A 26764-nucleotide genomic window follows, 5' to 3' on the forward strand; every position below is an offset into this window, starting at 1 on the left:
CATGTTTCTGATCAATGTATCCTTTTATATAAAAGTCTTCTTCTACTACTACTACGATTGTATCGCTGTTACGGCAATGCCATACTGGATCCATCTTAGAATAACGGGGCGTATGTGTTCCATCCATAGCTCATGATCGGTTGCATAGCTACCACCTGGTTTCCGTTGCCTGGCAATTCGAAACCATTCGCGATGTTTTGTTCCGCACTCTTTGCAATTAAAGCCTGCATGTGGATACAATCCTGAGAGCTCCAGATGAACGAGACGTTCGACGCGGTGGGATACTGGGCATTTGGGTATAGTGGCAGGATGATGAATGGCGTTGGCGGTGGTGAGTCGTTTTTTCAATTGAGAAGCGGATGGCATGTGTGGAAAGAGCTCGACGATTTCAGGAACGTATTTGCATTTCTGAGAGACTTGATACATGCGTCGAATGGGATCAATGGTGCGTCCAATCTTGAAATATGCGTATTTTGAAGTGGGTACACGTGGGCCATGTGTCAAAATGTATGCATAAATGTAGCCGTCTTGATCCCGTTGTGACAGTGGCTTTCTCATTTCTTGTCGAATCTCCTTACGCTTTTTCCTGCTCAATTTGTCATTGATCCATACTATCAAAAAAGAAAAGTAAACAATGAATCCTCTCATATCACACCAAGAGAACCTACATTCCCATCCATCGTATAATGGTTTGCATGGTGTTAAAATAGGTAATGATGAAGTGGATGATGCTGATGCAGGTACTGCTGCTGTTGTTGTTGTTGTGGTGGTGGTTGGAAGAGCCAACTTTGTCTCTGCTTTGGGTTGGTGCGAATGACAATAGAGTTGCGATTCGTCAGTGCAAATGACGTCTGCCTTGACTGTTCGGGTACATCGCTGGCCATCGTATACGCGTACACCACGACATTGCCGTGACACAAGGTTGGATTGCTTTACGACATTACTGCGAAGAACTGAAATGGTGGTTGAAAACGATCGGTGGTGAAAGGGCGGAGGAACGACAGCTTGAAGAGCCAACGCGTACCAAGGCAAAGTTTGAAACCATTTGTGTCCTGTCAACATGTATATATGGGTGGATGCTTATGTGTGTGTGTGTACCACAAGAAAGAGAAGAGGAAGGTACACAAGCGGCTTGTCGCGCATTTACCAAGATAACGTGACAGTCCAAATGCGCTGTGTTACATAACGAGTCCATTGCCGCATAATCCATGCGTTTACAAAGAGCAACCACAAGTCTTATCTCGTAAACTTCAAAGCACCAAAAGACAAGAAGCTCTCTGCAATACTTCACAGCTATGATACAATAGCACGTTAGTCACTTTTCTTTTAGAGATGTCGAAAACTTACCAATATCAGTCTTATGGTATTCGAAGAAACCCGATCCAGCAAAGGCACGTTGCGTGTTCCAAGATGACCCACCTAGATACGACACATGTTGGCAACCGTATTTCATAGCACTAGAACGATACCTACATACCAATGATGATAACGTGATATAATCCTTGGCCAAAAAAATAAGCTGCTTGCAGCCCTCCATCTAAGCAAGAAGCGTTTCAGTAAAAGTCCCCAAAAAGCATCCGAATGATACATACCTTAACCATTCAATCATCAAGCAGGCTTGGAACCATATAATTTGCCATGATTGTCATACACACAAAAACGTGGAGACACCCAAACGAAGCTCAATGTTGCCAATGATCCACCTGCAAGGTATGCGGTACGTTGGTATTGAGATTTGAAGCGAAGGAACGATGCCTGGTAGTCATATGGTGTCAAAAGACGTGTAATCTTGGCACGATCAAAGATAGCATACTTACTTGATGCAGAGGAATACATACATGGATGCACGTTGGTAACCACTTTCAAATGAAGGAACGGTACTTGATAGCCAAAGCCGCATAGGAATCCAATAATAAGCATGATGCCAGGCAAAGACGAATCCTGTTGCTTGTTGCTGGTACAGAGTAATTCACCCGTAAGAGATATGAGCGGCATGTTGATATGCGTTGTCAAATAGGTTGCTGGTAACGAGAATCACCAGATGATAAGGCAACGCCTGCTGACACCGAAAAGAAAGAAATAGAGGCTGTTGTTGGTTGCTCATACGATCCACCCATAAGCGATTGCGCCGATAAATGTTCTTTGAAGGAATTGCCAGTAACCAAAAACCACCAGATGCTCGAGTAAATGATAATGATGCCAAAGATAAAGACTCCGTTGCTTGATCCCAATAAATGATCACCTACGCATATTAAACCATGCATGATAAACAATCTTCCTATCCATGAAACAATACTTAGCGATGATAGCTGTAATCCTGAGGACTTCAATACAAGGTGCACCATCTAGAAAAGACACATGTCAGCAGGCATTCTTCCATTTCAGCTGAAAGTTTTGGAATGATACGTACTTGGATCCCTCAATCAGGGTGCACTTGCATGAGACACATCCCACAATGAACACTCTTACCTTGATGTGGTACTGCTCAATAATGTTGTCATCCAATAATAGCTTCATGCATGAAGATTCCAAACCAGAAGAAAAGTAGCTTGCTGAATAGTCCATATACTATAATAAAAGAGGAGGTTGGTTGGGATTCGAGCCAAAAAAAACGGATCATCCACTATTTACCAACGAGAGCCGTATGCACGAAAACGTGTTGGAATCCAATGACAGCTTCGTCCATGAAAATCCCAAAGAACCAGAAGACAAGTAGCTTGCTGAATAGACCACATACTACAATAAACGAAGAGGTTGGCAGGCGTTGTAGAAACGAATGGATCACTATTTACCAATGATAGCCATATGCACGAAATCCTGCTGATATCCAAATCTAGCCGATTCTTGCAATCATTCTCTTGTTGATAAGACCGCTACGTTGGCACTCGGGTTGTAAGCGATGGAATGATACTTGATGGGAATATAGAGTGAGAAGGTTGAGTAATACTTGTACCACCAAAAATAGCATACTTACATGATGCCGAAGAGCCCTTACAAAGAGAGACAACGAGACAATCCTTGCTGCCCAAGACCACATGCAAATCGAGAAAGCATTGTGCATCGAAAAGCCCAAACGAGATCCTAGCTGCGGAGTGACGTACATATGGCTAAAGAGCGATGTGAATAGCAATCGTTTTTCATTGGAAATCGAATGCAGCTTGACGATGAATGCCTTGAGGAGATGCATAAATGACCTTGGTAACACCAAAGATGTCAACGCGGACTCTCATTGCTTGTTGATGACATTATCCATCCATAAGACACGTATAGTTGTAGAGATCCATCAAAGGAATCGCCAATAACCAGAACCACCAAGAGACAGAAAGCTTGCTGATACCAAAGATATACAAGTTGTTCCTTGTTGCTGATGTGATCAATCGATAAGAAACCTCCATTTCAGGATGCCCACCGAATTGCCGATAACGAGAAGAACCAGATGATGGGATAAAGCTTGATATGACACCAACGATATGGATGCTGTTACTTGTTGCTGATATAATCCACTCACAAGAGACTTGCATTGGTGGACACTCCTCAGAGAAATCGCCCGTTGCTTGGTAACCAACCACCCGAGACGCAATAAAGGTTGACACCACTAAAGACATAAACACTTCCCCATGGCCGACATGATTCACCTATAAAAGATGCACCATAAACAATTGTCCCAACTCAACCAACAATACTTAGCAATCATAGCTGTGATCTTGTAAACTCCAAAGCACCAAAAGACAAGTAGCTCTCTGCAATGGTCCCTCTAAATAATAATGGTAGGCGTTTCAGCAAAGGTCTCCAAAAAGCATGAGAGTCATACATACCTGAGCCATGGTGATCACAAGGTATTGCAACCAAATACACCATCCGAAGGCAATACAATAATCAACCTGCAGCGCCAAGGTAGCACCACCATGCTGTATATACTCTCATTGGATCCTCGGGCCAAAATTCCCCAGGAGAGCACAGTACTATACAATGACATCCTCGACGTGCAGCCTTGATAATAATAGTATCGCCGAAAGAGGCTCTGCCACTGTATGGCGTTTGGTAAGTCCACTTGAATCCAACCAATCCCATCATAATGAACACTCTTACCTTGTGGTGCTGCTCAATAGCATTCTTGTCACAAATGGAAACCGTATATCCATGCCATCCAGTAGATGCTGCTGCTGTTTCATTGTAAGGATCGTTAATTAACACGTTTTGCTTTGTACATCCAATGCCATCCATGCATACCATTGAGCCAACCATACAGCATTCTTGCTTTGAGATCCGTATCTTGTTGCTGCTAGAGGTACCATCATCCAACATGTCCAAGCTACAGTAAATGAAGTGTAAGGTAACAATAGCATTCGCTTTTCATGTCGACATACCCATAGTAACAATAGGTTGCGACTCTCCTTGATGACAACCATGGAAAGCATACACACGACACGCGACGTCCCCTTTGGATCTTGTATAAACGAGAGAACAGCAACCTACATGTGAACTTTAGTATCTCAATGTCCAACTTGAATAATAAAGTAATGCAGCGATTGGACGTACACGTTGTATTGCAATGGAAGCTTGAGTCATGGGCAGATCGCGCGCGTACTTGTTGTTGAATGTCTGCAACTGGAAAGTGTTGCCATTGACCACATGTTCACCCCAATGAACGCTGTACATTGTAAGGAAATGCCAGCAATTAACGCGTTGTAGTTTGTAAATGGAGACAAGCTTACCTTTTTTTGTGAAGTGGAAGTGAAGAAGAATGGTCTCTTTGTCCCTCCTGTTCGCTCCAATTCGTGCACTCCATGCCACCCCGCTTGCTACAGTTATTACTGTTTATACGTACCCTCAACAATGTCCTATGCTCGTAGCTCCATAAGAATGATCACTGCTCAAGACTTCAATTGAGAACAGCCCTCGTAATTAAGCTATTAGGTCTGTGCGCATCACATTAATCCATGAGTTATTATGCAACTCCACTCTTGAACCACCTTGTACAACCTACTGTGCCTATTGTGTAACCCCTACCAGATAATATGATATTCGCGTATCAACCTTATCTCGCTTTCCACCCTTCAAATTTGCTGTTCCCCCTTCAATGCAGAAAACAACCAAGTGATCCACCCTTTGCACATATGAGATGATGGTATGATACCCAAAGCATTATGTTGAATCCCAATTTTCATTCAATAAAAAGTCGAAGAAGACGTAACACACGCTGAAGCTTGGTTCAGTGAAAGCTTAATTCATTATGTCTAAGAAAGAGTGAGCTGTAAAATAATGTGTCACGACCAAGAACATGAACATACTATGCTTATGCTTGACAAGGTTCAGCTAACGCTATCCTATAAGAAAACAAACCATTTCCTACAGGCTATCATTGGCAGGCACAGAAAGGCATCCTTGTTGTAAGGGGATCTTGCACTACTGTGATGCTCAGCGTATACGCTAACTAAACATCACTCACAACGAACGTCGTATACAATGTACATGGGGATAAGATGCACAAGGGAGACTCTCACATGACGTAAGAGAATAGAAAAAGCGTGCGTATAAACGTGTCCTTCATTCAATACCAATAGGGTAAAAAGCGCGTTGACAATACCGTATCCATCCGTACCCCAAGGTATGAAATCGGGAAGAGAGCATGTTGTTTATTCATCGTACTTCACTGGTTTATAAGCCGCATGCATCACTAAGCTTTACAATCGCATGACCGTGTGAGAGCAAATAACCGTCTCAGCTACATCACAACGCTTTCATATCGAATGGCCGATAGGTGGTGGAACGCTTTCATATACTAAATGGCTGTGGAGTGGTGGAACGCTTTCCTACTAAATAGCTGTGGAGTGGTCAAGCATCATGTAAATAATAAACCACCACATCAACAATCCTAAGCACTATTTATTGCTCCATGACAACATGTTTCCCTCTGTCTAAAATAGAAAGTTATTGGCAGGTGCTTGTGGCATTTAAGATCATAGTCAAAAAGCAACATCTTGCTAGAGGTTTCAGCAGCTGATTGAATTGGGTGGGAAATAGCAACAATGAAAAAGACTAGCGGCCTGGGTTGCTCGCTTCGCTCGTAAACGTCGATTTTGTGTGGAAGGGCTTACTACTACCTATGGAATAATGCTTTGATCCACAGTGTGTAATAAGCATGCAGACACAATATGTAGCATCCATCTTTATGATCGTTATAGGCACTCACGCTAATAAACAGCGGGTAAAAATAGGTTCGATTTCTAATCACCCGACTCAGGTGCTGCCTTATTCTCTCTTTCCTCGTTATCCTACATTGCACCCTCCCAATCTCAACTGTTTGCCATTCCATCGCATACGAACGATTGTCCTGCTTCAACCCATCATGTCATTCCTACAACTGCCTTGATCCGATTGTCTTTGACTGAATGGCAAGTCCAAGGCGTGTACACCCCACTACAACACCCGTGTTTCTCTTGATACCACACCCTTTCTGGTACAATCCTCTACCATCAGTAAACGTATCGGCATTCATCACAGCAGTTGCTGTTGTCTGAAACACCGTTCACAACCTTGGCAACTTCACTACAACACACTGCCTTGCACGCACCTCTGCCACAGCCAAACGTAATGGCACTGTATTACCTCAAGTTATTTGTAGCAACCTATCTTGCAGCCTTTATTTACGTGTAGCAACTTGATTCAATAAAGACGGGTCCCTATGGATGATGCCATATCAACTATCAAGCACGTCGCAATACTGGTTGAGATGCAATGGGCAAAAGAGAGAGGATGACCAAGAGCCGGATGGCTAAGCAAGTATACAAGGAGTCGTATTAAGTTTACAATGGTTATGAAGGATGGGATGATGAGAAGCCTCGGGACGTTGCTTTCGTTACTTGGCACGTTGACGGCATGGAGGAAGGATCATATCATATGAATACGGTCGAGGATGATAATGGATTGGATTGGGATGGCATTGACGAGAGGGCTTATATCTTTGACAAAAGGTGTTTTACAACTGGATGGGATTATCTATGCGGCAGCAACGAACGTAATTATCCATGTTGATTCGTAGTATTGTCATCTTTGAATAAAATCCATCGTATCCCAGGCAAATCGCACCCATTCTGAAAATGTGAAATGTGGAAATGAAGAACAGGTGTCGGAGAACATTTTACTCTTGGGGCATGATATAGCTTGTCAAGGAAACCAAGGCATGAGCTACAACACTGTCACGTTGCAGAGGAAAATGGTCGTATCTCAGTCAAATCGCATCCATTTTGAAAAAGCAAAAGACCAAAACGTAGAGCAAGTGCTAAAGATTGTTTTATTGTTAATACACGGCATGAAGTGCCAAAGGATGAATTGAGTGGGATCATGTATTGCCACCTTATGCATCCATGGACGTGGTAGATAAGACGATTACTAACCGCGCTACACTTTCCTGGTCAAGATAGTATTGAAAATCACCGCATCCAATAATAAACCGATATGCCATATCGTTTGAAACCGACATGTTGCAGGGTATATGTATAAGCATATAAGCGGTCTATATCATCAAATAGCATCATAGCATAAAGCATGAAAGAGGGAGTAATAAGAGGATGATCCTCAGCATGCACAGGACGAGCTACACTTCTCAATTAAACGCGATACATCGTCATTCGCGGCATTAAATGAGACGAGAGGCGCTACACTTTTCAACCAAAGGCGCTACACTGAGCACGAAGCATGATGGCAGTTTTAGTAATTGATTCCATTAGCACACGCATTGAAAAGAAAATATCATCTAGTATAAATGTCGCCATCATGCTTCGTGTTCAGTATAGCGCTTCTCGTCGCATTGTTAATTTCCACTTCTTCCTCTCTCAGCTTCTTGCCTCTTCCTCTCATTCTCAACTGTTGGCCCCATTCAAGTATACAGCTGCCACTTGCGAACGATTGACCTACTTCAACCCATCATGTCAATCCTAGAGTTGTCTTGATCTGATTGCCATTGACTGAATGGCAAGTGCATGGCATGTACACAGCCTTCTTCTTGTCACTCTCCCAACACGTGTCTTTCTCGACACTACACCTTCTTTTGTTCACTCCTCTTCCACAATCAAGCGGAACAGCAGCTGTCACTGGCTTCGTCTTTGTTCCATTGTGTCATGAAGCATTTTCTATTTACAACAGCTTGCCTTACAGCCGTTTCACGTGAACAGCAGATGGTCATCGTATAGAAGCAGCTTTATTTACGTGTAGCAACTTTCTTTCAATACATACGAGTTTTTATTGATATGGATATGGATCTCGAGGTTGATTTGATATATGGGATGGGATGGGATGAAAGGATCCGGCTAGATTAAACGGATTGGTTGCCTTGAACGTGGGATGCCATATGAGCCATCAAGTAAGACAGCCGATTGTGCGGATCAAAAGATATACAGCAGCTTTGAATGCATCCATGGACGTGGTAGATGGTGGTGTGTTATGATTCTCGCATGTGGATGATGATGATGACACATGCTCCAACCACATAGCGGTACGAAGATATCGCTTTACTGTTGGTGTACGCATTCATTCCATCACCAGTCATTTGATCTCTTTGACAATGTACACAGCGCGCCAATCATTTGATTTCTTTGACAATGGACACAGTACAATCATTTCATCACCCATCATTTGATCTCTTTACTGCTGATGCACTCATTCCGTCACCAGCCCTTTCATCATTCAAAGAATAATCACCACTACGCGGGTGAATTCCCACTTTTTTCTTTTCTCATCTATACCATTTCACTACCACACAAAATGGATGTTGACGATGAAGATATGGATGTTGATGACCAAAACAATGCCCAAGCTGCTATCGATCAAAACAGAGATCGAATTGAGACATTTCGTGCCAATCGCCATAACACCCGGACTGTCACCAGGAACTGTAAAATGGAAACAGCTCTCAACGAGCAATATCGAGGCTTACTCGTAAGTATACATTGAATGCGTTCTTAATAAGGCTAGGAACCTGATGTAAAATATCATATAGGTACCTCTAAGAACGCTTTCAGAGGATTACACAGTTGTCAGGCGGGACGCATTCGACTTGGTGAACATGGATATTTTACGATGGGTCGAAGAAGATGGAAATGATGCAACATGTCCTCCAATATTAAGCCAAGCATACTGGGAGAAGGCATTCATGTTGTGCACATTGCCACCTACCCATATCGAGGTAAGCGAAAATGAACGTGTCATGTAGTTCTTTGGACTGTGCTCTAATGCAATTTATAGCCAACTGCTGAGCCCAACTTCTTGCATCTCACTCAGACTTTCAACTGGTGCCTTCAGCAATGTCGACTTCGTCAACCAAATGAATTTCCCGATGGCATTGATCCAAGTATGTAAAGATCGGCAAAGCTTCCTTTGAAATAGGCTGCTAACCCTTGGATAAATTATAGATGTGCCCCAACCGCTCTATGATCCTCCAGACTTCAACTCAGGCACTTTGAGACGACGTCTTGCAGCTGAATTTGCAAGAGGAGAAGCAATCCCTGGTAATATGCGTTAGACTTAATGTTCTCCATCCAAAATGCTAACTTTGAATCCACCATAGCTGTCAAAAATCATCTTGGTCTTAATCCACCCAAGTATATGAAACATACCTTTACGGCTTTCTTCTATGAATTACAAGACCGTATCGGACGCAATTTACCACGACGACCACAAGCATTCGGTATGTAAACGTTTTACATAGTTCGAAGATTCGAAAACACTAACACTGGTAAAATTAGCAAACGTAATGACAAAGCATTTGTTGAATCATGACCCACCCGAAGATGTTGATTTCCACCTTGTTGATTTCGATGAGCAGCCATTGGCTGTCGTGGCTGAGGTTAAAGCTTATTATCAGTAAGTCTATTATTGCTCATAACATTTTGTGAACAAATCATGAACATCATCTTTATTAGAACCCATTATGAAGAATTTGAAGGCTCTTTTGCCAATTATGATCTCACTGAAGTTGGCAAGAAACCAGGCCGACGTGTCAACATGGCGTACATTCCGGGTGCACTACGATACCTTGCAGGCCTGCTGTCCATGGAAGCTGAGATTTTGGATAGTCAACGCTGGACTGTGATCCCTATAGGCAAGCTCCAAATGGCATTCGTACCTGTGGATACCCATGTGTTGTATTGGCTCTGTCGTCTTGCCCATGAAAACCCAGACATTGACTTCCAGGCACCGCCTGCATTGATGGTAAGTCGTTAATTACATGCATAAAAACCACGATCTAATCACTTGTCTACTATAGCGTGAACATCCAGGGCGTCGGGGGGATATCTTTATCCCATTAAGCAGCATTTATGGAAACGTAAATCCTTTGCTGAAGGAGGCTTTCTTTGAACAACTCTTCAACCTGGATCCTATATCTAAAAGAAGAATGCGATACTCTGCAGGTATGTTAAGCAAGCAAAGTTCTTAAGCATGTTGTTGATTCTTACGTATTGTGAATGACATCAAAGGTTATGTTTTCAACCCGAATGTGGAACCAATAACTTTCAAGTTCTCCTTCAATACTGATGGTGTGCGTGCTTGTTTTCACTTTGTGCGAGCTCTGACGACGCGACAGGGAGGTAAGCTACTAAAAACATGTTTTTATTCTTACGTCTCTTCTAAATCTGCTATTGCAAACGTGATAGAACGCATGCCCGATACTTCAGCTGATGTGCGTTACTACCCAAGAGAGCTTGATTTAACCAACTGGCATCGCGGCATGTATCATTTGAACAAGGAACCAGGTGGTTTGGATGGGCAGCGCTTGCAAGCAAGTCGAATCATCGGCATTGATCCCGGTATGGCATTAAAATGGATAGCGAAACACACACTCTCTAATTCAGCTTTTACATCTCTCAGGCATTAGGGAAGTGATTACAGGCACCGACACGAACGTGAACTTAGCCGATCCACAAACAAGACAACAGCATGTTGTCAGTATCTCCAACAAGGAGTACCAGTAAGTGTGCTGTGTTACGTTGTTTCGGATCCCTTTACGTATTGATTTACCATTCATTACACAGGAACCGGTCCCTCTCCAACTGGATAAAGCAAAAGACATTGTCTTCCCGCCAAAAGAGTGCCTATGACATGCATCAAGTATACTTGGCTCTTAAGGCCTTCCCACATCATACAACCAACTTGCAGGCATTTTTTGATCATGTGCACTTGCGGTGCCATTTACACCATATGTAAGTATAAGAAAAATCATACCGCTATTGGTAGTATCAACATTTTTGTTCCTCTAGACTTCACCCTTTCGCCTCCCAATACCGACATAGGGAGCAACGTTGCAAAACGTTTTCAGCAAGAGTATCAGCTCAAGAATCCATAGTGAATCAAATTCTCGGATTAGAGGATGTCGCAGATGTATGTACAAAGGACTAGCTCTTTATTGTTTGGGTGTGATTAACTTGGATATATACTTCTAGTTACGCAATGATTTCTTTGGTCATCGTCATGGTGGTAAACACCAAAGAAGGGTTACCAGGCGAGCTGCACGTGCTCAACGACGTGAACAAGATCAACGACGTGAACAAGATCAAGACGTGGTTATGGAGGAAGCTGATGTGCCGCAGGTGGAAGCTGATGAGCCTGAGGAGGAAGCTGATGTGCCGCAGGTGGAAACAATTGTGGCATATGGAGCTGCTCGATTTGGTGCCACATCAAAACGCCATCAAGCTGTTCCTGTCGAGGTAACTACTTCTGTGCCAATCATTTCATGCTTCAATATCAACTTACCTTTTTATTATTTAGACACTCAGGGCACGGATCGCACGTCGTGCTCTCCTTGTTTTGGTTGATGAATTTAGAACAAGCGTCACGTGCCATGAGTGTCATGGCCGCTTACAACAATTCAGGCAGCGACAGACCTTGATTTGCGAGCACAAGTAAGCATATCTTTACCTTTTGAAAGCACTCGTTCTAATCAGTTTTTCATCTACTTGCAGGAAGAAAGACATCCGTGATTCCTGGGTTGTTGGTGATGATGATGATCTCAGTGTTGTACGTCGCAAATCTCGACAATGGTGCTTGGATGATGATGGACAACGGCTCCACTGGACGTCAACCTGCAATGATCGGGTACAAGTCGATGATTTCCGGAACAATGTGTATGCGCTCAAGTGGTGCCCCGATTGTCAGACTGTATGTATGAGCCATGGATATGGGAAGGACGATGATTTACTGGATTCTACTATATAGGTGTACGATCGTGACATTGGCGCAAGCAGCAACATCCATTTGATCTTTGAGCTGTACATGCTAAGCGATGGTGAAATCGATTCAAGGCCACCGACAATGCAACGTGGTCAAGTACAAGAAGTAGTGGACGAGGTGGAAGCTGAAGACGAATTGGAAACGGATGATGAAGATGACGAGCTGTAAAAGAAAGAAGACCTTCCTTGGCGCATAATGAGGCGTGTGCCAAATCCTGTGTAATTGGGGGGTAAGTCACAACGAATTGGATCCAAATCGACATTGTTTTGCTGACATGGTGCACTTGCATGGTGCAAATAGTAAGGCCCCAGCCGCTTGATCGTTCCTGAAGGAGTTTTGAAAAGTCCTGTCATGATTATCGGTTTCTCCGCTTGTGGATAACAATGTTTCTCCATCTCGATGTCTCTTGTTTATTTGCCTTTTGGTTTCTCCCTCATTTGCAGTATCATATATATATACATTCAATAGTAGTACAATAAAGAAGTATCTCATTATCTTGCACTATACGCAACATCTCACTTTCTTTCATCTTGACCATTGAATTCCTTCCATTCTTGGTTAAGCCATATTACAAGCCAGCCTCTTATTACAAGTCCAAGATCACCTGACTTGACGGTTTGAGCTGAAGGACGATTCCTCTAAAATAGATGTACCCTGATTTCCCACACACACACGCACACAACCCTTCTCTTTTACACAAAACTTCATATTCAAAGAAACACACATACTTCACACTCAAAGTGAGTATTCAATATCAATCCTATATTCTTAACACACGTATACTTATCACAATGACATGAATAAAGCCGTCACTTTTGAAGTATTAAAGAAGCAGTATCTCGTTCCTCACCTTGATGTCCATGAACAATGCCCTCAAGCTATTTTGGCCGTCGCATTGCTCATCACCAAAGTTCCATCGTCGTCCAGGTTACATTATAGGCTGGTTGACAAAGCCTGCCACAGCATGCGTAGCTGCCATTATACCCGACATTGAGGCAAGTGACACACACACACACAGCAACCCCTCCATGCACGCGTCGTTTTCCTTCATTACAAGAATACTAATGGTGTATGGTTTATCTAGCTATGCGATCTACAACGCACCCTATCAGAGTTCTGTGCTTCTGGAGAATACTCTGAATTCGCTCATATCAACAAAGTATGCAAGCTGCCACCTCGAATACTCGGCACCCTTAGTGCCGATCTACCAACTGCTTCTACTCGTCGACCTCCTTCCTCCATGTCCTCAATGGGTACGATAGCCGCATGCGTTGTAAAAAAGGATCATATGACTGATACATTTGCATGAATCGGATGATAGGTAAAGATCCCTGGATCACGGTGGTTCTTGATGATGGCTATGTCCCTGTACCAGTGTAAGTCTTTTCTAGTGGATTACAAATGGGGAAGGGGATATTCATATTACTGTGATAGATCTATTAGCCATCAAGGCAAAGTCGTTGATCTTGCCAGCTATGAAGTCATCTTTTATCAACAACCCAATCCAAAGCATCTTCAGTTCCTTGCCCTCGATCCACTTGAACTCGACATCTCACACCGACCACTACCTCATCACGACCAGAAGGATACCGCCACCATGGAGAATTTGAACAAGATCTTGGGTTACAGCGAACGAATTGTTGGAGCACCACCACCCGAGTCCTATGATTTATTATCGGTCCTTGTTCAGGTAATGGATGGGTATGCATGCGTGTGGGAGTAGGATATCAACTTATAGAACAAGGTGTACATAGATCAATTCATCCTATTATCTGGAAAAGGGCATTCAAAAATCATTGACCGAGAAGCGCAAACAATGCATGAGCAAATGGGAACGATTACAAAGCGGCATCCAAAGTATACTCTACCGCCTATGGACCTGGATGATACTGCAACCAGCTAGCTGGCTAGCGTTGACATTCACAAAAATGACGCTTGGGCCGTTTCGGTGTTGTTTATTCGTATGCTTGTTTGCTGCAGAGGTGACTTTGCACTTGCTCAATATGCGGCTACCAAAGTTCTTGTTGAATGCAGTGACGATCAAGGATCTCTCAACAGCAGGTAATGGAAGGAATGGATCATTGGATGGATGATGCTAATGGGCGTTTTCTTTAGGTCAGCAAGTGGATTTAAGGTTACAACAGCTGCATTTCTGGCCATATCAGTATTCAATGCTACGAAAACGAAATTGGGCTAATACTGCCGAGACGAGAGCATACTATATCAGGTAGAGTGGATCACGTTTTATGGAGTTATGGAAAGTGAAGCTCATGCGGATGGGGTGCTTGATAGCTTTTACAATAGCATGTGGCTCGTTGCTAATGATATCATTATTGGCTTGGCAATTGGCTCATTCCTCACGACGAACCGATACATCATGTCCTACTTGCTGCATAAGCTATTACATGTAAGGAACGGGAAGGAAAGGGATGGATGCCATCATGAGCATATCGTTGACATGGGTAGTTGACAGGAATACACGGTTGAATCCTTGCAATCCATGATGTTGTGGTTCCTGGAATCCCCTGCTGGTCTCAAGCTTAATCACGAATTGGGCAATTTCCTAAGCGAGCTATTCTTGTGGCTGATACGTCTTTGGACCGGTAAGTGGTTTGGTGGTTTGGTTGGGGGTGGATATCTTTTTCTGGAGCCAATGATATGTTTTTCCGTTGATGCTGATTATCAACAAAAACTAGGTTGCATGCAAGGCATCAAGCCTCTGACACCACAAATCATCCATGTGATTGGATTATCAGGCATATTTGGCGTATCCATGATCATTTCATTGTTGTCTGATTTACTGGCGTTCATGACATTGCACGTATACTGCTTCTACATGGTGGCCGCACGTATCTTTAATTGGCAGCTGATGATCCTTTATTCATTGTTTAATCTTTTCCGAGGCAAGTGATGAAATGAACAATGACCGCTATCATGATCCTAACAATCTCCTCCCGCAAATAGGCAAGAAAAGGAATATGCTTCGAAACCGGATTGATGCTTGCGATTATGATCTTGATCAGCTGCTCCTTGGAACATGTCTATTTACATTACTCACATTCTTGTTTCCCACCGTGCTCATTTATTACATCACGTTTGCATTGGTAAGATTTTCCCATCAGTAGTAAAAAGTAACCATGGCTAACCCAACAATGGATTCATTAGGGAAGAGTGGGTGTCATCTTTTTACAAGCCATCATGGAAACGTTACTTGCCTTTTTCAACCATTTCCCATTATTTGCCATTATGCTTCGTGTCAAGGATCCCGATCGGTTGCCAGGTATGTGTGTGTATTGTTTGTATTGAGGAATACGATCCATGATGCTAACAAGCTGGTGACATGTATGATAGGAGGTTTAAAGTTTGATATCTTTGAGCACGATTACTTTTCAAAAAAGTATCATCGTTTATGGTACTTTATCCACGGTATGATGCGATGGCGACGACGACAACAGCATGGGCATAAAGCGTCTGGCAAGACATCAGCAGGGGATCGACATCATCATCATCATCGGGGGAATAGCAGGAAAAGGTCTTCACGTGGAGCTCGTCCCAAATCAGTACGCTTCAAGACTTCCAACAAAGAGGGTACAATGATCACAAGTAGTGCCGCCACTCACGGTGTCGTAGACAGCAGACATGGTTCCTATCTTTGGATGTGGGTAAGTCTATCTATACAAGGGGTTGGAAAATTTGGGGGATGTTGTTCAAATCTAACATACACAAAAACACTAGAACTCGCCGATACCATTTGGTGCAATATTCTTTCAGTACATGTTGCTATGGAAACGGTTGAGCGCCCATTACTTTTCATTCTACTACTTTAAATGTTTCTTGTATGGTGAGCCAATTAAACCGGTACCCAAGTTACAGGTATGTTTGGTTGCTATGTTTTTTCCGCATCGAGATAGCTCATTTGTTATATGCATCGGATAGTATCCTATGTTACCGGAACGACGGTAAGTGTGTGATGCTTTCAGGATCATGGATCGAAATTTGAAGCTAACATATGAATCATAGGCTGTCGCTGGCGGCAGAATGGGAACGACTTAAGGCTAACTTGTTTCAATCAATATCATCCAACCATCAACATTATAAAGTTACCTAATTGTATTATTCTTTTTTGTTGAACACATATGTACAAGATGAAGAGCGCGAGATTAAAGAGGAAGATGATGAGAGATGCCTCTAGAGAAGCATAAACGTATGGTATGGGGTATGAAAAGGGGAAAAGAGAAAGAAACAATCTTACACATACACTGGATAATATCGAAAAAAGAACAAGCAAATCAAAGGGGGATTGATGGGGAAAGGGAAACCAAGCCTACCACGTTTTTTTTTCTTATACGTCGACTTCATTCGGGGCTGTGGTGGTTGTGGTGGTTGCGGTAGCTAACTCGACAGCAGGAGCGGTATCAGCTGCTGTTGCTGTGGTAGCGGCGGCTCCGGTTGTAGCTGCTGCCGTTGTACCTGCAGAAGCATGAGGCGAAGATGGAGGGAGAGCCTGCTGTAATACAGAGACACTTTTACCTGACCACCTTTCTTTAACTTCTTGCCACATGAGAGAGCATTCCTTGGAAACGCCGCCAAGTAAACTCGAGTTTTCTTGAGCACGTCGTAATAAATAAGGCATCACTTCATCAATCTTGCCATAAGGTAAATACTTGTAAATCGAGTATTCGTTCTTGCCAAGTGTATAAGAGATCTGGTCTTGCATGCCATAGAGTTGGCCAAAGTGAACAACGCCTGAACGAGGAAGCACTTGGTGACGTTCCATTTCTTGCACCGTCAACACAATTGAATCACGGTTGTGGGTCGCCACCATGAAGACAACAGGTGCTGTAGTAGATCGGATGGTTTCTCCTTCCTTGAGATTCTCACGCAACTTGTCAAGTAAAAAGCGCACACCATTGTTGAATGATGCATGCGTATCCTCAATAGTGTCATGGATAGGCGATGGATAGCCTAGTTGAGCAGCTCGCTTACGCTCCATCACCATGTAAGCGCCACGTACAAGCTTGGCAGCAAAGCCAAAGTTTTCACGTTGGGCTCTTGCAACATCACGCTCAAGTTTGGCTTGTGCATTCTTGGTGTACATTTGATCTATATTGTTGTCAAGGTTAGCTATGATTGAAAATGCATATGAAAGGGAAAACTTACATGTGTTGTAAACAGTGGGTGTATGTTCACGATCATCGCGACGATTGTACTTAGCTTGCAAGTTCATGGCAACGTGGTCAATCGCTTCTTGGAAATACGACTGCTCAGCATCAATCATGATACCAACATGACGATCGTGAGCCATACTGCAAACTTGATTGAGACGAGAAACCATACGATCATAAGCTCTTAGCTCATCGGCCGTAAGTGGGGTGTCATCAGGTGTTTGGTCATCACCCGTTTGCCACCAAATATCACGCATGGGTCCTTGTAAATCAAAGAGCTTGTCGACTTGCCAACGTTCAAGAGCATCATCCCCAATGGCTTCAAGGATTTCTTCACGACGTTCTTGTTGCTCCTTGTCACGTGGTGGTGGAAGTACATGTTGAACAATACGAGAAAGACCCACTTGATCCATACGGCCATCTTCAAGACGTTTGCATGCTTCATAGGCTTGATCGAGACGAATGATAGCTTGATTCAAACGAAGCAATACTTCAGGAGGTGCAAAGGCAGTGACCTTAACAGCAGCAAAAGAACCTTCACAAGTAGATGCTGTGCGTAAGCAATCCTTGATCATATCAACGACAACATCAGCACGCTGTTCTTCATAGGACAAGGTGTTTTTCTTTTTCGGCTTTTTGATATGCAAATCAGCTTCAATGCTCAAATCGAGGATGCAATTGATACCGCTTTGGGCCAAACGCTCCATGCTTGCACTACACTCATCGGGTGTCTCGCCACCACAAAACTGCCGAAAGACCGTACGCTTGACAAGCCAATAAAGAGGACCATGAAGATGCAACGTCTCACAAGCTGAGATCACGTGAGGAGCTAGATCCACTACACCTGGGATCATGCACATACGATAGACGAGCAAGCCAAGTAAGATTTCTTCAGTAGATTTTGCTTGTAGAGCCACACGGCCTTCATCATCCAACAACTCGGCTACGGTTCCAGAAGCTGTGGATGGTGCATAAGCTGACAAGTTGTATGTATGGGTACGTTCAGCCTCAGCATGGCATGGATCCATTAGCTGTGAGCAGCCCCACCAAATGCCAGTGGCTGTAGCCACACCAGCAGCTACAGCAGCGGGGTAAAGCGTCTTGCGATAAAAACGGCCGCCAGTGTGTGCTGTTGATCTTGTTGAGAACAAGGCAGTAGAAGTGGTAGTAGTGGAAGGAGTAGCAACATGGGGTATGAAAAGACGACGAGTAGGAGAAGATAAACCTGCTGATGGACGCACAAGAATGGGTCGGAACGTTGTTGTTGTTGTTGTAGGACGATGGGATGATGCGAGCAGCACAAATCGGTGCATTCCAGTGGGGGGATGATATAGTATTTACGTTAAGAAAAAGCACAAAGAGAGAACAAACAAGAAGAGAAACGTTGAATGTATTATTTTCTTTAGCGAAAAACACAATGTCTTTATATCCTTTTTTTTCCATCTTGCTAGTGACGGGTGATAAGAATTTTTAAACGTGGGGCCCATAAAAAGACAGCCAGACACAAGGAGGTGGTGCGGGCAAGATCTACCCGGTGGGTTGGGGGAGAGATAGAATACAAGCAGCACAACTTGTCCACTTGGCCATCCGAGGGAAATCTCACCACCCACCATTGTCAGGGCGATTTTACGGAATCATACTCGGCCGATATATCCCAGTATAGCAGGTCTTTCGCACGCGTGAACCAATCATGGCGATCGACCACTTGACAGGCCCAACCCAATCGCTCGCTGCATGCTTACTGCATAAACATCCATGGCACATTGCACACTCCAATTTTCTTTTCACCTTGCACTTTTTGGCTTTCTTCCCACCAAACCCACTTTCCGAAACATTCAATGCATAGAATCCTTTTCTGTCAGTCGTTTCCACACTTTTTTTTCTACACGCGTGATATGTAATAACAACCCAACCATATGGGCTGTGGTTGGAATTGCAAAAGACTTAGTATAGCACACATACAATACAACACACTTTCCACCTGTGACGGGGAACAAGAGGTGAATCATTTTTTTTCTTTCACTTTCTCTCTCTCTCATCATTTCCCCCCTCCTCACAATGTACATTTGCCCCCCATTTTCAACGGAGAACCGGGGTGGTGGGGCGAGACATTATTCTTTTTACTCGATTTGATGTGTCAGGATCATAAGAGAACCAATGAGGCATATTGCATAGTATATGTATTTTGCCATGGATGGCTACATGTATCACTATTACGATGCTACATACTGGGGGAGGTGGTAATAGAAAAGAAAAGATGATGATAATGACGATGAATCATAATGATGAACTCCTTCCTCCTTGTCGTCATCATGCTTCCATGTGTGTGTGTGTGTGTGTGTGTGTGGAGTTGTATCCATAATCATGGTTTGATCGCTATTAGTCTTTTTCATTGTGTAGAAAACGGGAATGATTCTAAAGAAGAAACAACAAGGATGAAGAACCCTCCTCCTAGTCGCATTTGAATAAGAGATTTACATTGCATGCTTCAGGAAGGAGATTGTGGGGATTTGTGTTTATTGTATATTTGTGCATGTGACCCATGAGTTGTTGCTATGTATGTGTGTGTATGTGTTGTGCCGCATAATAATAGAGAGATAAGGTCAACAACAACTGAGATGAGATTTGCCACCTAATCTGAAATTGCTTGGGGGGAACAAGGCACGTGGGGGGTTAAACGCGCTCTTACCGAAAACAAAAACATTTTCCTTGTTCTTTATCTGAAACAACACACACTTGCACACACACATATCATTATGCGACCACAAACAGCTGCTCTTTATACCGTGGGTGCTCTTACTGCAGTCGGTCTCGGCTATGTCGTCTACTTTGATTACAAGCGTCGCAGCGATCCCAACTTTCGCAAAAACTTGAGTAACGTGTTGAGATCTTGCCCAAGCAATGTGTTGCATGTCACTCAACCATGTCCTTATCCTTATCCTTATCCTTAGAACGTCAACGCAAGCAAGCTGCCAAGGTTGCAAAGGCTCAAGAAGAAGACGACAAGAATGCAAAGATCAAGCTCATTGAAAAGGTCATTGTTGCTGCTGCTCAAGAAACCTATCCAACCACACCCGAGGAAAGAGAAAAGTATTTCATGGAACAAGTTGCAGCTGGTGAGGCTTTGTGCGGTCAAGGTATGTCTTGTTTTTATTCGTGTGGATAAGGCAGTTGTGTTGATATCACGTGATTTAGGTCCTGAGCAATATGAAAATGCCATCTTGCCATTCTACAAGGCCCTCAAGGTTTACCCCGCACCTATGGAGCTTGTCATGATCTATCAAAAGACTGTCCCCGAACCTGTATTCACTACCATTGTTAACATTTTGGCTATCGAGGTAAGGAAAGAAGGATAAAAGGATTGGTGTTGGGAAAGAGAAGAGCCATTGACCAAAATCGCTCTATAGCAACAAGCCATGGAAGCAAATGGTGCCGCCGCCGCTTCTTCTGGAACTGCTGAGGAGGCAGCAGCAGCAGCAGCCACTGGTGCTGAACCCGAGATCCCTATCGACAACTAAAACCATTCGCCCGCAGCTGTACATTTTTCTTATTGAAACATCACCTTGTATACATCATCTCAGCCCCTCTCTCTCTCTCTCTTTCTCTATCCTTCCTTCCTCCTTTGCGTTATAGACACCACCAAAAATTAGCAGCATTAATACATCAGCAATTGTGTATGTGTGAGATTATTGGATTATATGCAAGGATTCGGGATCATGCGCACGGACGGACTCGGAGATTCGAGATTGGATATATGCACATTCACATACATATTTTTCCACCACATGGAATGATGGCTCGATACATTCATCACGAGGATGGGGACCCCTCATTTGGCGTGTTTTCAGTTAAAGGAAGGATGATCTTGGTGGGATTCCCAAAATGGAAAGTGGCGACTTTTGTTTACAAGATCGGCTGAAAAGGAAAAGCATGCGCATATATACGGCTCCATTGTTGTCATTCATCTCCTTTGCAGCAAACACGGTGACAGCATCTCCTATTTTGCTATTCTTTTTCACTTGTTTCAACACACACATACACACACCACTTGCCACACTATGAATGAATCAGCAGACCCAACATCCAACAGCAGTAGCATGCTTAATGATGATCCCAACAGCACAACATACAAAGCTATCGGAGTCTCCTTGGCCGTAGCAAGTGGTCCGTATACCACGCAACCATCCACATCGCCATAACAACTTGAATCTAACTCAACACTACACAGGATTATTCATTGGCACCAGCTTCGTTTTCAAAAAGAAAGGTCTTATTGAATCTATTGATCGGAAAGGTAATGATCACGGCGCGTATCGGGAGATCCATCATTGATGTCTAACACGTGTGTAAAGGTGGTGTGCCAGGTGATGGTTATCGATACCTTGGATCATTCATGTGGTGGACTGGCATGGTACTCAGTTAAGTCGCAAAAGGAATCAATTGCAAGATCAAGGGGCAGGATGATTGATAAAAAGAGCACCGTTTTCTAGTGATGGTTGGCGAGATATGCAACTTTGTGGCGTATGCCTTTACTCAAGCTATTTTGGTCACACCGCTTGGTGCATTAAGCGTTGTAATAAGGTAAATGGGGAGACTTTTTATAGGTATGCAAAAGTGCTAAGGCTATACGTATATATAGTGCCATATTGTCATCGATCTTTCTCAAGGAACGGCTTTCTTTTTACGGCAAAGTTGGATGCTTCCAATGTATTGTGGGGGCAGTTGTCATTGTATTACACGCACCTGAGCAATCCGCCAATGATACCTCCATCGAGACTTTTAAGGGCCTTGTTATTTCAGTTGGTATGGGATCCATTCTCCTCCTTGGATTCAATGATGACAAATGACTCATGGTGTAAGATTATTAGGTTTCTTGGTCTATTCTTGTCTTTTAGCATTGACAGCTATCCTATTGATCATATTTGCTGTGCCACGATGGGGTCGAAGCAACATGCTAGTCTACATTTCAATATGCTCGCTGATAGGTGCTATCTCTGTTATCTTCACACAAGGACTTGGGATGGCTATTGTGCACTCGATCACCATTGAAAACCAATTCAACAACTACTTTATTTACATTGTTTTGCTCTTGGTACTTGTCACCTTGGTGGTTGAGATTGTATATCTTAACAAGGCGCTCAACATATTCAACACGGCAGTTGTCACACCAACGTACTATGTAATGTTTACGACGCTCACCATTGTCAGCTCTATTGTGCTCTATCGTGGATTTGGTGATGCGACATCTCCAGAAGATATTGCTACGTGTGTATTGGGTTTCTTTTCAATTTGTACAGGCGTTGCGCTCCTTCATCGAGATCAAGGCCATACTCAGCACTCGACTACTATCAAGGATTCCGATTCTCTTCTTGAACAAGGCAGCGGTGGTGAAAAGATTCAGACATCACCCGACGATACAACAACGCCTGTTGTGATAGAAGGTGTGGGACCTGCGCAGCTGGTACCATTTGCAGGGATTACACGTTATGCCAGCAAACGCGTGAATCGAGTGATGGTGGATAGTAGTAGTACAGCGCAACAACCAAGGCAAAAAGCAGTGACTATGAAAGCAGCCATCTTATCTTCTTCATCATGCTCTTCATCCGCAACATCATCATTATCCATTGCAGCAAATGATCCAGTGGTATCACCAAGCAAGACCATTGGTGTGGGTAATACCAAGCAAGGCGAGGATGGTTACACGCGTGAATTACGATGGAAAGATAAATGGCAATCATACGACGAAGAGGAGGAGGAGGAGGATGAGCAAGAACAAGCACGTCGTCGTGAGGATGAGAGAAAGCAGGAAGAAAAAGAGAATTGGCGACATCAACAAATGGAGGCAGCAGCTAAGCAAGTTGCCATCACTATTCAAGAACCTGTCATTGATCGTTGTACTATGCCACCTTGTTTGCCACCGAGACCTCCTCCTGGAAGAGCCAAACGTATGTTGCGTGCTATCCCTTTTCATCTTGGTCAACAGCATGACCCCGCATCTCGATATAATAATCCTTCTTCAAGAAACACACGAGCTCAAGATCAATTGAATCGATTGAAGGCATATCAGATGGGTTTATACAGTAATAATGGGAAGCATTCAGATCGTACACATCTTGTATCATCCAATAACGATAGCATGCTAGAATAATAAGAAGACTACTATATACAATTTATTCCATACAAAGAAGAAGGGTATACACATGGGAGGGTGATGATGATGGGTAATCCATCATTGAGGGTTATCTTGACCGAAAATAGGAGGAGATGACGCATTGGTGAAACTCACAGGTGCGTGTTTAAATCGAGCAAATGCAGAATTGGGTGCAACGGATCGCTTCGGTTCGGGGGCATAGTTGGATGATAAGATGGAATTGAAGCCAAACTGATAATCTTGAGAGATACCTGAATGAATACTAGGCAAATCACCCCATCCTTCGTCTTCTTGATCCTCCTCTTGTTTCTTGTTATCTTCCTCAGTCAGCCACGATGGTGAAGCCGACATTGGCTGAGGAGCCTTGCTGTTGCTGTTGTTGTTGGTAGCAGCAGTGGTAGTAGTAGTAGTAGTACCGCCAAAGAAAGCTTGTGCCGGTCGTGATTGGAGATGCGTCGAAGTCAATCGATTCGAGAGTTTCTCTTCAGGTGTCGAAACCGAGAATGCATTTAGTTGTTGGACGAGATCTGAATCCATTACTGCAAAAGGTTGTGTGTGTGTGTGTGTGTGTGTGTGTGTGTGTGGAGAAAGGAAGCTGAAGAAGACGAGTCCTCCAGAGTGCGAATGAATTTAATTTGGCTTGTCCTTGTTTCAACGCCTTCCTTCGAACTCCCTACACCCACACAAACACACACGCGCGCCTCTATACCCAACAGCCCCAATTCCCACAGCTCGATGCATCGACGACGACCTTCGAAATCGATCCTGTTGCCACGAGCAGCATCAAGCTATTATGGCAACAATACGCACCATCCCATTTATGCTCGACGCACCATGGCACATCTTCCCGAGACCATTCCGGATACAACCTATCTTTGGGGTTACGCTCTTATTGCAATCACTGCCATCACGTTCACCGTACTCATGTATGCTATCATTGGCAGTAAATACGTTCCTGATACGAATATCAAGGCAAGTTGTATATATGAATTGGGGATACACGTGATTGATATTGGACGCATGGATTGTAGCTACTGGATTGGATCAAACATGACGAGTATTATTGTTTGCTTTTCCCTATTACTGCTATTGTATGGATCTACTTTATCGTATGGAATTGGATGGGAATGAAGTTCTTTCGCCACAACTAAGACGACAATACGAGATGGATCAATCTATACCCTCATCCTTCAACAACGACTCGTGAATGCTTTCAGGCCACGTTCAGAGATAGTATTGGGATATGAATCTCCACTGCCGTCCTTTGTCAGCACTTTGAAGTTATCGGATACGCTCGTCAGAATGAGTCCACGCATTATGACATGTTTCCCCGAATGCTCTTTCACACCAAGGCGTACGATACAGAAGCTGGTGATAGCGCTTTCGAACCGCAATTCTTGTATGCAAGTATCACCTATGTGGAAAGGCTACAGGCAGGATTCTATAGTGAGCATTGATTAGTGAAAGCTATGATTCAATACATCATCTTTTGTCACGTATGTTATATGATGTGGTGGGATTCGGTGATAATGTTTGCTTTGTATTTGAGATTGTTGGCTTGGATCATGGAATGGGAACTGTTTGCACATGGAAAGCGTGTTCAAAGATATACAATGCTTCATTTAGCAAGGCCTAAGATCCTTAATGTCCCTAATGATTAGACGAAGATGATCAAAAATCGCTGGAAAAAGGCATGCAATCTCCCAGTAAGCTTGGGTTAAACATGATCCATATGTGGGGTATATCCTTGGGTGAAATCGGGGTCTAGATGATGGTTACACAGGATTGACAGGTTGCACAAATGGATAAAGATCGCCATGGTCAAGTTGTTTGAAGGAACACCCTTCACTTGGAAAACGCAATTAGTAGCCTCAGAGAATTTTGGATGCTATCAATAGTGCTTGAAAGTGCCCGTTTGTAATGTCTGGAAGTCCTTTGCATGCGAATGCGTTTAGGACATCTTACTACGCCGCTTGTTCCGAATACCAATAAACCATTGGAGACTCTTCATTGAAAGATACGAGCTACATGTCACCGGAACCAGCATTTCAAATGATGCTCTTGTGTGCATTTGTATGTGGTTTCACCACTTTAATTACTATGGAAGAAGTCTTTCAGGGAAATTGTCACGTGAGTAATGGTGCTAATGATGCTTGATACTGGAGATAGATCTTAGACATAAAGAATTGACACCGTCGTGGGACTCATGCATGATGACAATCAAGCGTTATATGGCAAAGAATGCTGGTTAAACACACATTGGGATCAACATAGCAATGCAACGAAATGAGTTGCCCAAAGGAGGATTGATCCTTTATTCTCAATTACATAAACAAGGGTGATTTCTAACATGCCAACTAGATGGATTATGTAGTCAAGGAGAGTCAATGACACCAAAATTGAGTAACACACAACTCAAAAGTGTTTCAGTGAGGGTAGAAATACATATACGAAGCCCGCTTTTCCATTGTGATAATCGGTTATGCCGAGGTTTTATTCTGCCATTCCTCATTCACCCAACAAAAGGACCCCATTTCAAGTCTTGTCTTTATCCGAGAATGCATCAACAGCTGACGTGAAGAAACGCTATTATGAACTCGCCAAGACATTGCATCCAGACAAGCCGACAGGCGATGTAGAAGAATTCAGACAAGTGGTACGAGCGTATGAGCTATTATCGGATCCTGGCAAGAGGTCAATGTACATGCGCACTGGATTGGGATGGGATGTTGCTGTTCCTTCTTCGACTTCATGGGGAGACCCTTGGGCATCGACTCCAGGACAACGACCAGCGTCGTACACAAATGCATATTGGGCAGCACAAGATGATATACGATACAAGGGTGGACCCTGGTCTTCACATGAGAAGCCTCGCTATATGAGCAATCGCACCTTCTTTTCCATCGTGGCTGGGCTGGCACTAGTCGTTGGAGTAGCACATTTTGCACACATCTTGGGATCACATTCATCATTTATCAGTGCCGCTGACAGGCATCATTTACGCACAAGTCAAGACTTAGAACGAGCACGTACCGAAGCTCAATTATTTGGCAATCAGCGGGCTGTAGAACGGATGCTAGAGAATCGCATGAAATACTTTCGGGATGACAACAACAATAGTAGTCATGGCAACAGTAGTAGTAGTGGTAGCGATGGTAACAATAAATAAAAAGAGATTGAAAACGGAACTGACTGGAAGAAACAAGAGAGGATGTAAAAAGTG

At 43.4% G+C, this 26764-nt stretch overlaps 12 protein-coding genes across 12 annotated transcripts; 6 read left to right on the forward strand and 6 right to left on the reverse strand.

The window, feature by feature from the left end:
• Positions 1-51: 51 nt before the first annotated feature.
• On the reverse strand, positions 52-1062 carry O0I10_000733 (uncharacterized protein; the record flags this gene model as incomplete). Its single annotated transcript, XM_058480839.1, has 2 exons — positions 52-611; positions 669-1062. The coding sequence occupies 2 exons, from the start codon at positions 1060-1062 to the stop codon at positions 52-54; spliced, it is 954 nt and encodes a 317-aa protein (XP_058348403.1).
• Positions 1063-1608: 546 nt separating this feature from the next.
• Positions 1609-1995, reverse strand: O0I10_000734 (uncharacterized protein; the record flags this gene model as incomplete). The annotated part of the gene is made up of 1 exon (XM_058480840.1): positions 1609-1995. The coding sequence occupies one exon, from the start codon at positions 1993-1995 to the stop codon at positions 1609-1611; it is 387 nt and encodes a 128-aa protein (XP_058348404.1).
• Positions 1996-3245: 1250 nt separating this feature from the next.
• O0I10_000735 (uncharacterized protein) lies at positions 3246-3521 on the reverse strand (the record flags this gene model as incomplete). The annotated part of the gene is made up of 1 exon (XM_058480841.1): positions 3246-3521. One exon carries the CDS (start codon positions 3519-3521, stop codon positions 3246-3248), a length of 276 nt encoding a protein of 91 aa, XP_058348405.1.
• Positions 3522-4187: 666 nt separating this feature from the next.
• Positions 4188-4659, reverse strand: O0I10_000736 (uncharacterized protein; the record flags this gene model as incomplete). The annotated part of the gene is made up of 2 exons (XM_058480842.1): positions 4188-4472; positions 4540-4659. The coding sequence occupies 2 exons, from the start codon at positions 4657-4659 to the stop codon at positions 4188-4190; spliced, it is 405 nt and encodes a 134-aa protein (XP_058348406.1).
• Positions 4660-8784: 4125 nt separating this feature from the next.
• Positions 8785-12393, forward strand: O0I10_000737 (uncharacterized protein; the record flags this gene model as incomplete). Its single annotated transcript, XM_058480843.1, has 17 exons — positions 8785-8937; positions 8999-9184; positions 9244-9349; positions 9411-9506; positions 9566-9685; positions 9744-9861; positions 9921-10209; positions 10265-10409; positions 10476-10586; positions 10653-10805; positions 10867-10966; positions 11031-11198; positions 11256-11376; positions 11439-11702; positions 11764-11897; positions 11958-12153; positions 12211-12393. The coding sequence occupies 17 exons, from the start codon at positions 8785-8787 to the stop codon at positions 12391-12393; spliced, it is 2643 nt and encodes an 880-aa protein (XP_058348407.1).
• Positions 12394-13079: 686 nt separating this feature from the next.
• On the forward strand, positions 13080-16333 carry O0I10_000738 (uncharacterized protein; the record flags this gene model as incomplete). Its single annotated transcript, XM_058480844.1, has 15 exons — positions 13080-13220; positions 13310-13478; positions 13547-13601; positions 13660-13915; positions 13980-14286; positions 14341-14452; positions 14518-14632; positions 14699-14828; positions 14922-15128; positions 15190-15329; positions 15391-15505; positions 15577-15887; positions 15961-16098; positions 16162-16184; positions 16246-16333. 15 exons carry the CDS (start codon positions 13080-13082, stop codon positions 16331-16333), a joined length of 2307 nt encoding a protein of 768 aa, XP_058348408.1.
• Positions 16334-16567: 234 nt separating this feature from the next.
• Positions 16568-18703, reverse strand: O0I10_000739 (uncharacterized protein; the record flags this gene model as incomplete). Its single annotated transcript, XM_058480845.1, has 2 exons — positions 16568-17328; positions 17386-18703. 2 exons carry the CDS (start codon positions 18701-18703, stop codon positions 16568-16570), a joined length of 2079 nt encoding a protein of 692 aa, XP_058348409.1.
• A 1443-nt stretch (positions 18704-20146) lies between these two features.
• Positions 20147-20908, forward strand: O0I10_000740 (uncharacterized protein; the record flags this gene model as incomplete). The annotated part of the gene is made up of 4 exons (XM_058480846.1): positions 20147-20264; positions 20342-20527; positions 20586-20728; positions 20798-20908. The coding sequence occupies 4 exons, from the start codon at positions 20147-20149 to the stop codon at positions 20906-20908; spliced, it is 558 nt and encodes a 185-aa protein (XP_058348410.1).
• Positions 20909-21448: 540 nt separating this feature from the next.
• Positions 21449-23538, forward strand: O0I10_000741 (uncharacterized protein; the record flags this gene model as incomplete). Its single annotated transcript, XM_058480847.1, has 6 exons — positions 21449-21554; positions 21619-21684; positions 21743-21808; positions 21881-21971; positions 22030-22193; positions 22259-23538. 6 exons carry the CDS (start codon positions 21449-21451, stop codon positions 23536-23538), a joined length of 1773 nt encoding a protein of 590 aa, XP_058348411.1.
• Positions 23539-23619: 81 nt separating this feature from the next.
• O0I10_000742 (uncharacterized protein) lies at positions 23620-24078 on the reverse strand (the record flags this gene model as incomplete). Its single annotated transcript, XM_058480848.1, has 1 exon — positions 23620-24078. The coding sequence occupies one exon, from the start codon at positions 24076-24078 to the stop codon at positions 23620-23622; it is 459 nt and encodes a 152-aa protein (XP_058348412.1).
• A 198-nt stretch (positions 24079-24276) lies between these two features.
• Positions 24277-24692, forward strand: O0I10_000743 (uncharacterized protein; the record flags this gene model as incomplete). Its single annotated transcript, XM_058480849.1, has 2 exons — positions 24277-24513; positions 24573-24692. The coding sequence occupies 2 exons, from the start codon at positions 24277-24279 to the stop codon at positions 24690-24692; spliced, it is 357 nt and encodes a 118-aa protein (XP_058348413.1).
• Positions 24693-26023: 1331 nt separating this feature from the next.
• On the forward strand, positions 26024-26710 carry O0I10_000744 (uncharacterized protein; the record flags this gene model as incomplete). Its single annotated transcript, XM_058480850.1, has 1 exon — positions 26024-26710. One exon carries the CDS (start codon positions 26024-26026, stop codon positions 26708-26710), a length of 687 nt encoding a protein of 228 aa, XP_058348414.1.
• Between the last annotated feature and the right edge of the window lie 54 nt (positions 26711-26764).

The sequence above is a fragment of the Lichtheimia ornata genome (genome assembly GCF_029851405.1).
Source record: "Lichtheimia ornata isolate CBS 291.66 chromosome Unknown scaffold00002, whole genome shotgun sequence".
Taxonomy (NCBI): Eukaryota; Fungi; Mucoromycota; class Mucoromycetes; order Mucorales; family Lichtheimiaceae; genus Lichtheimia; species Lichtheimia ornata.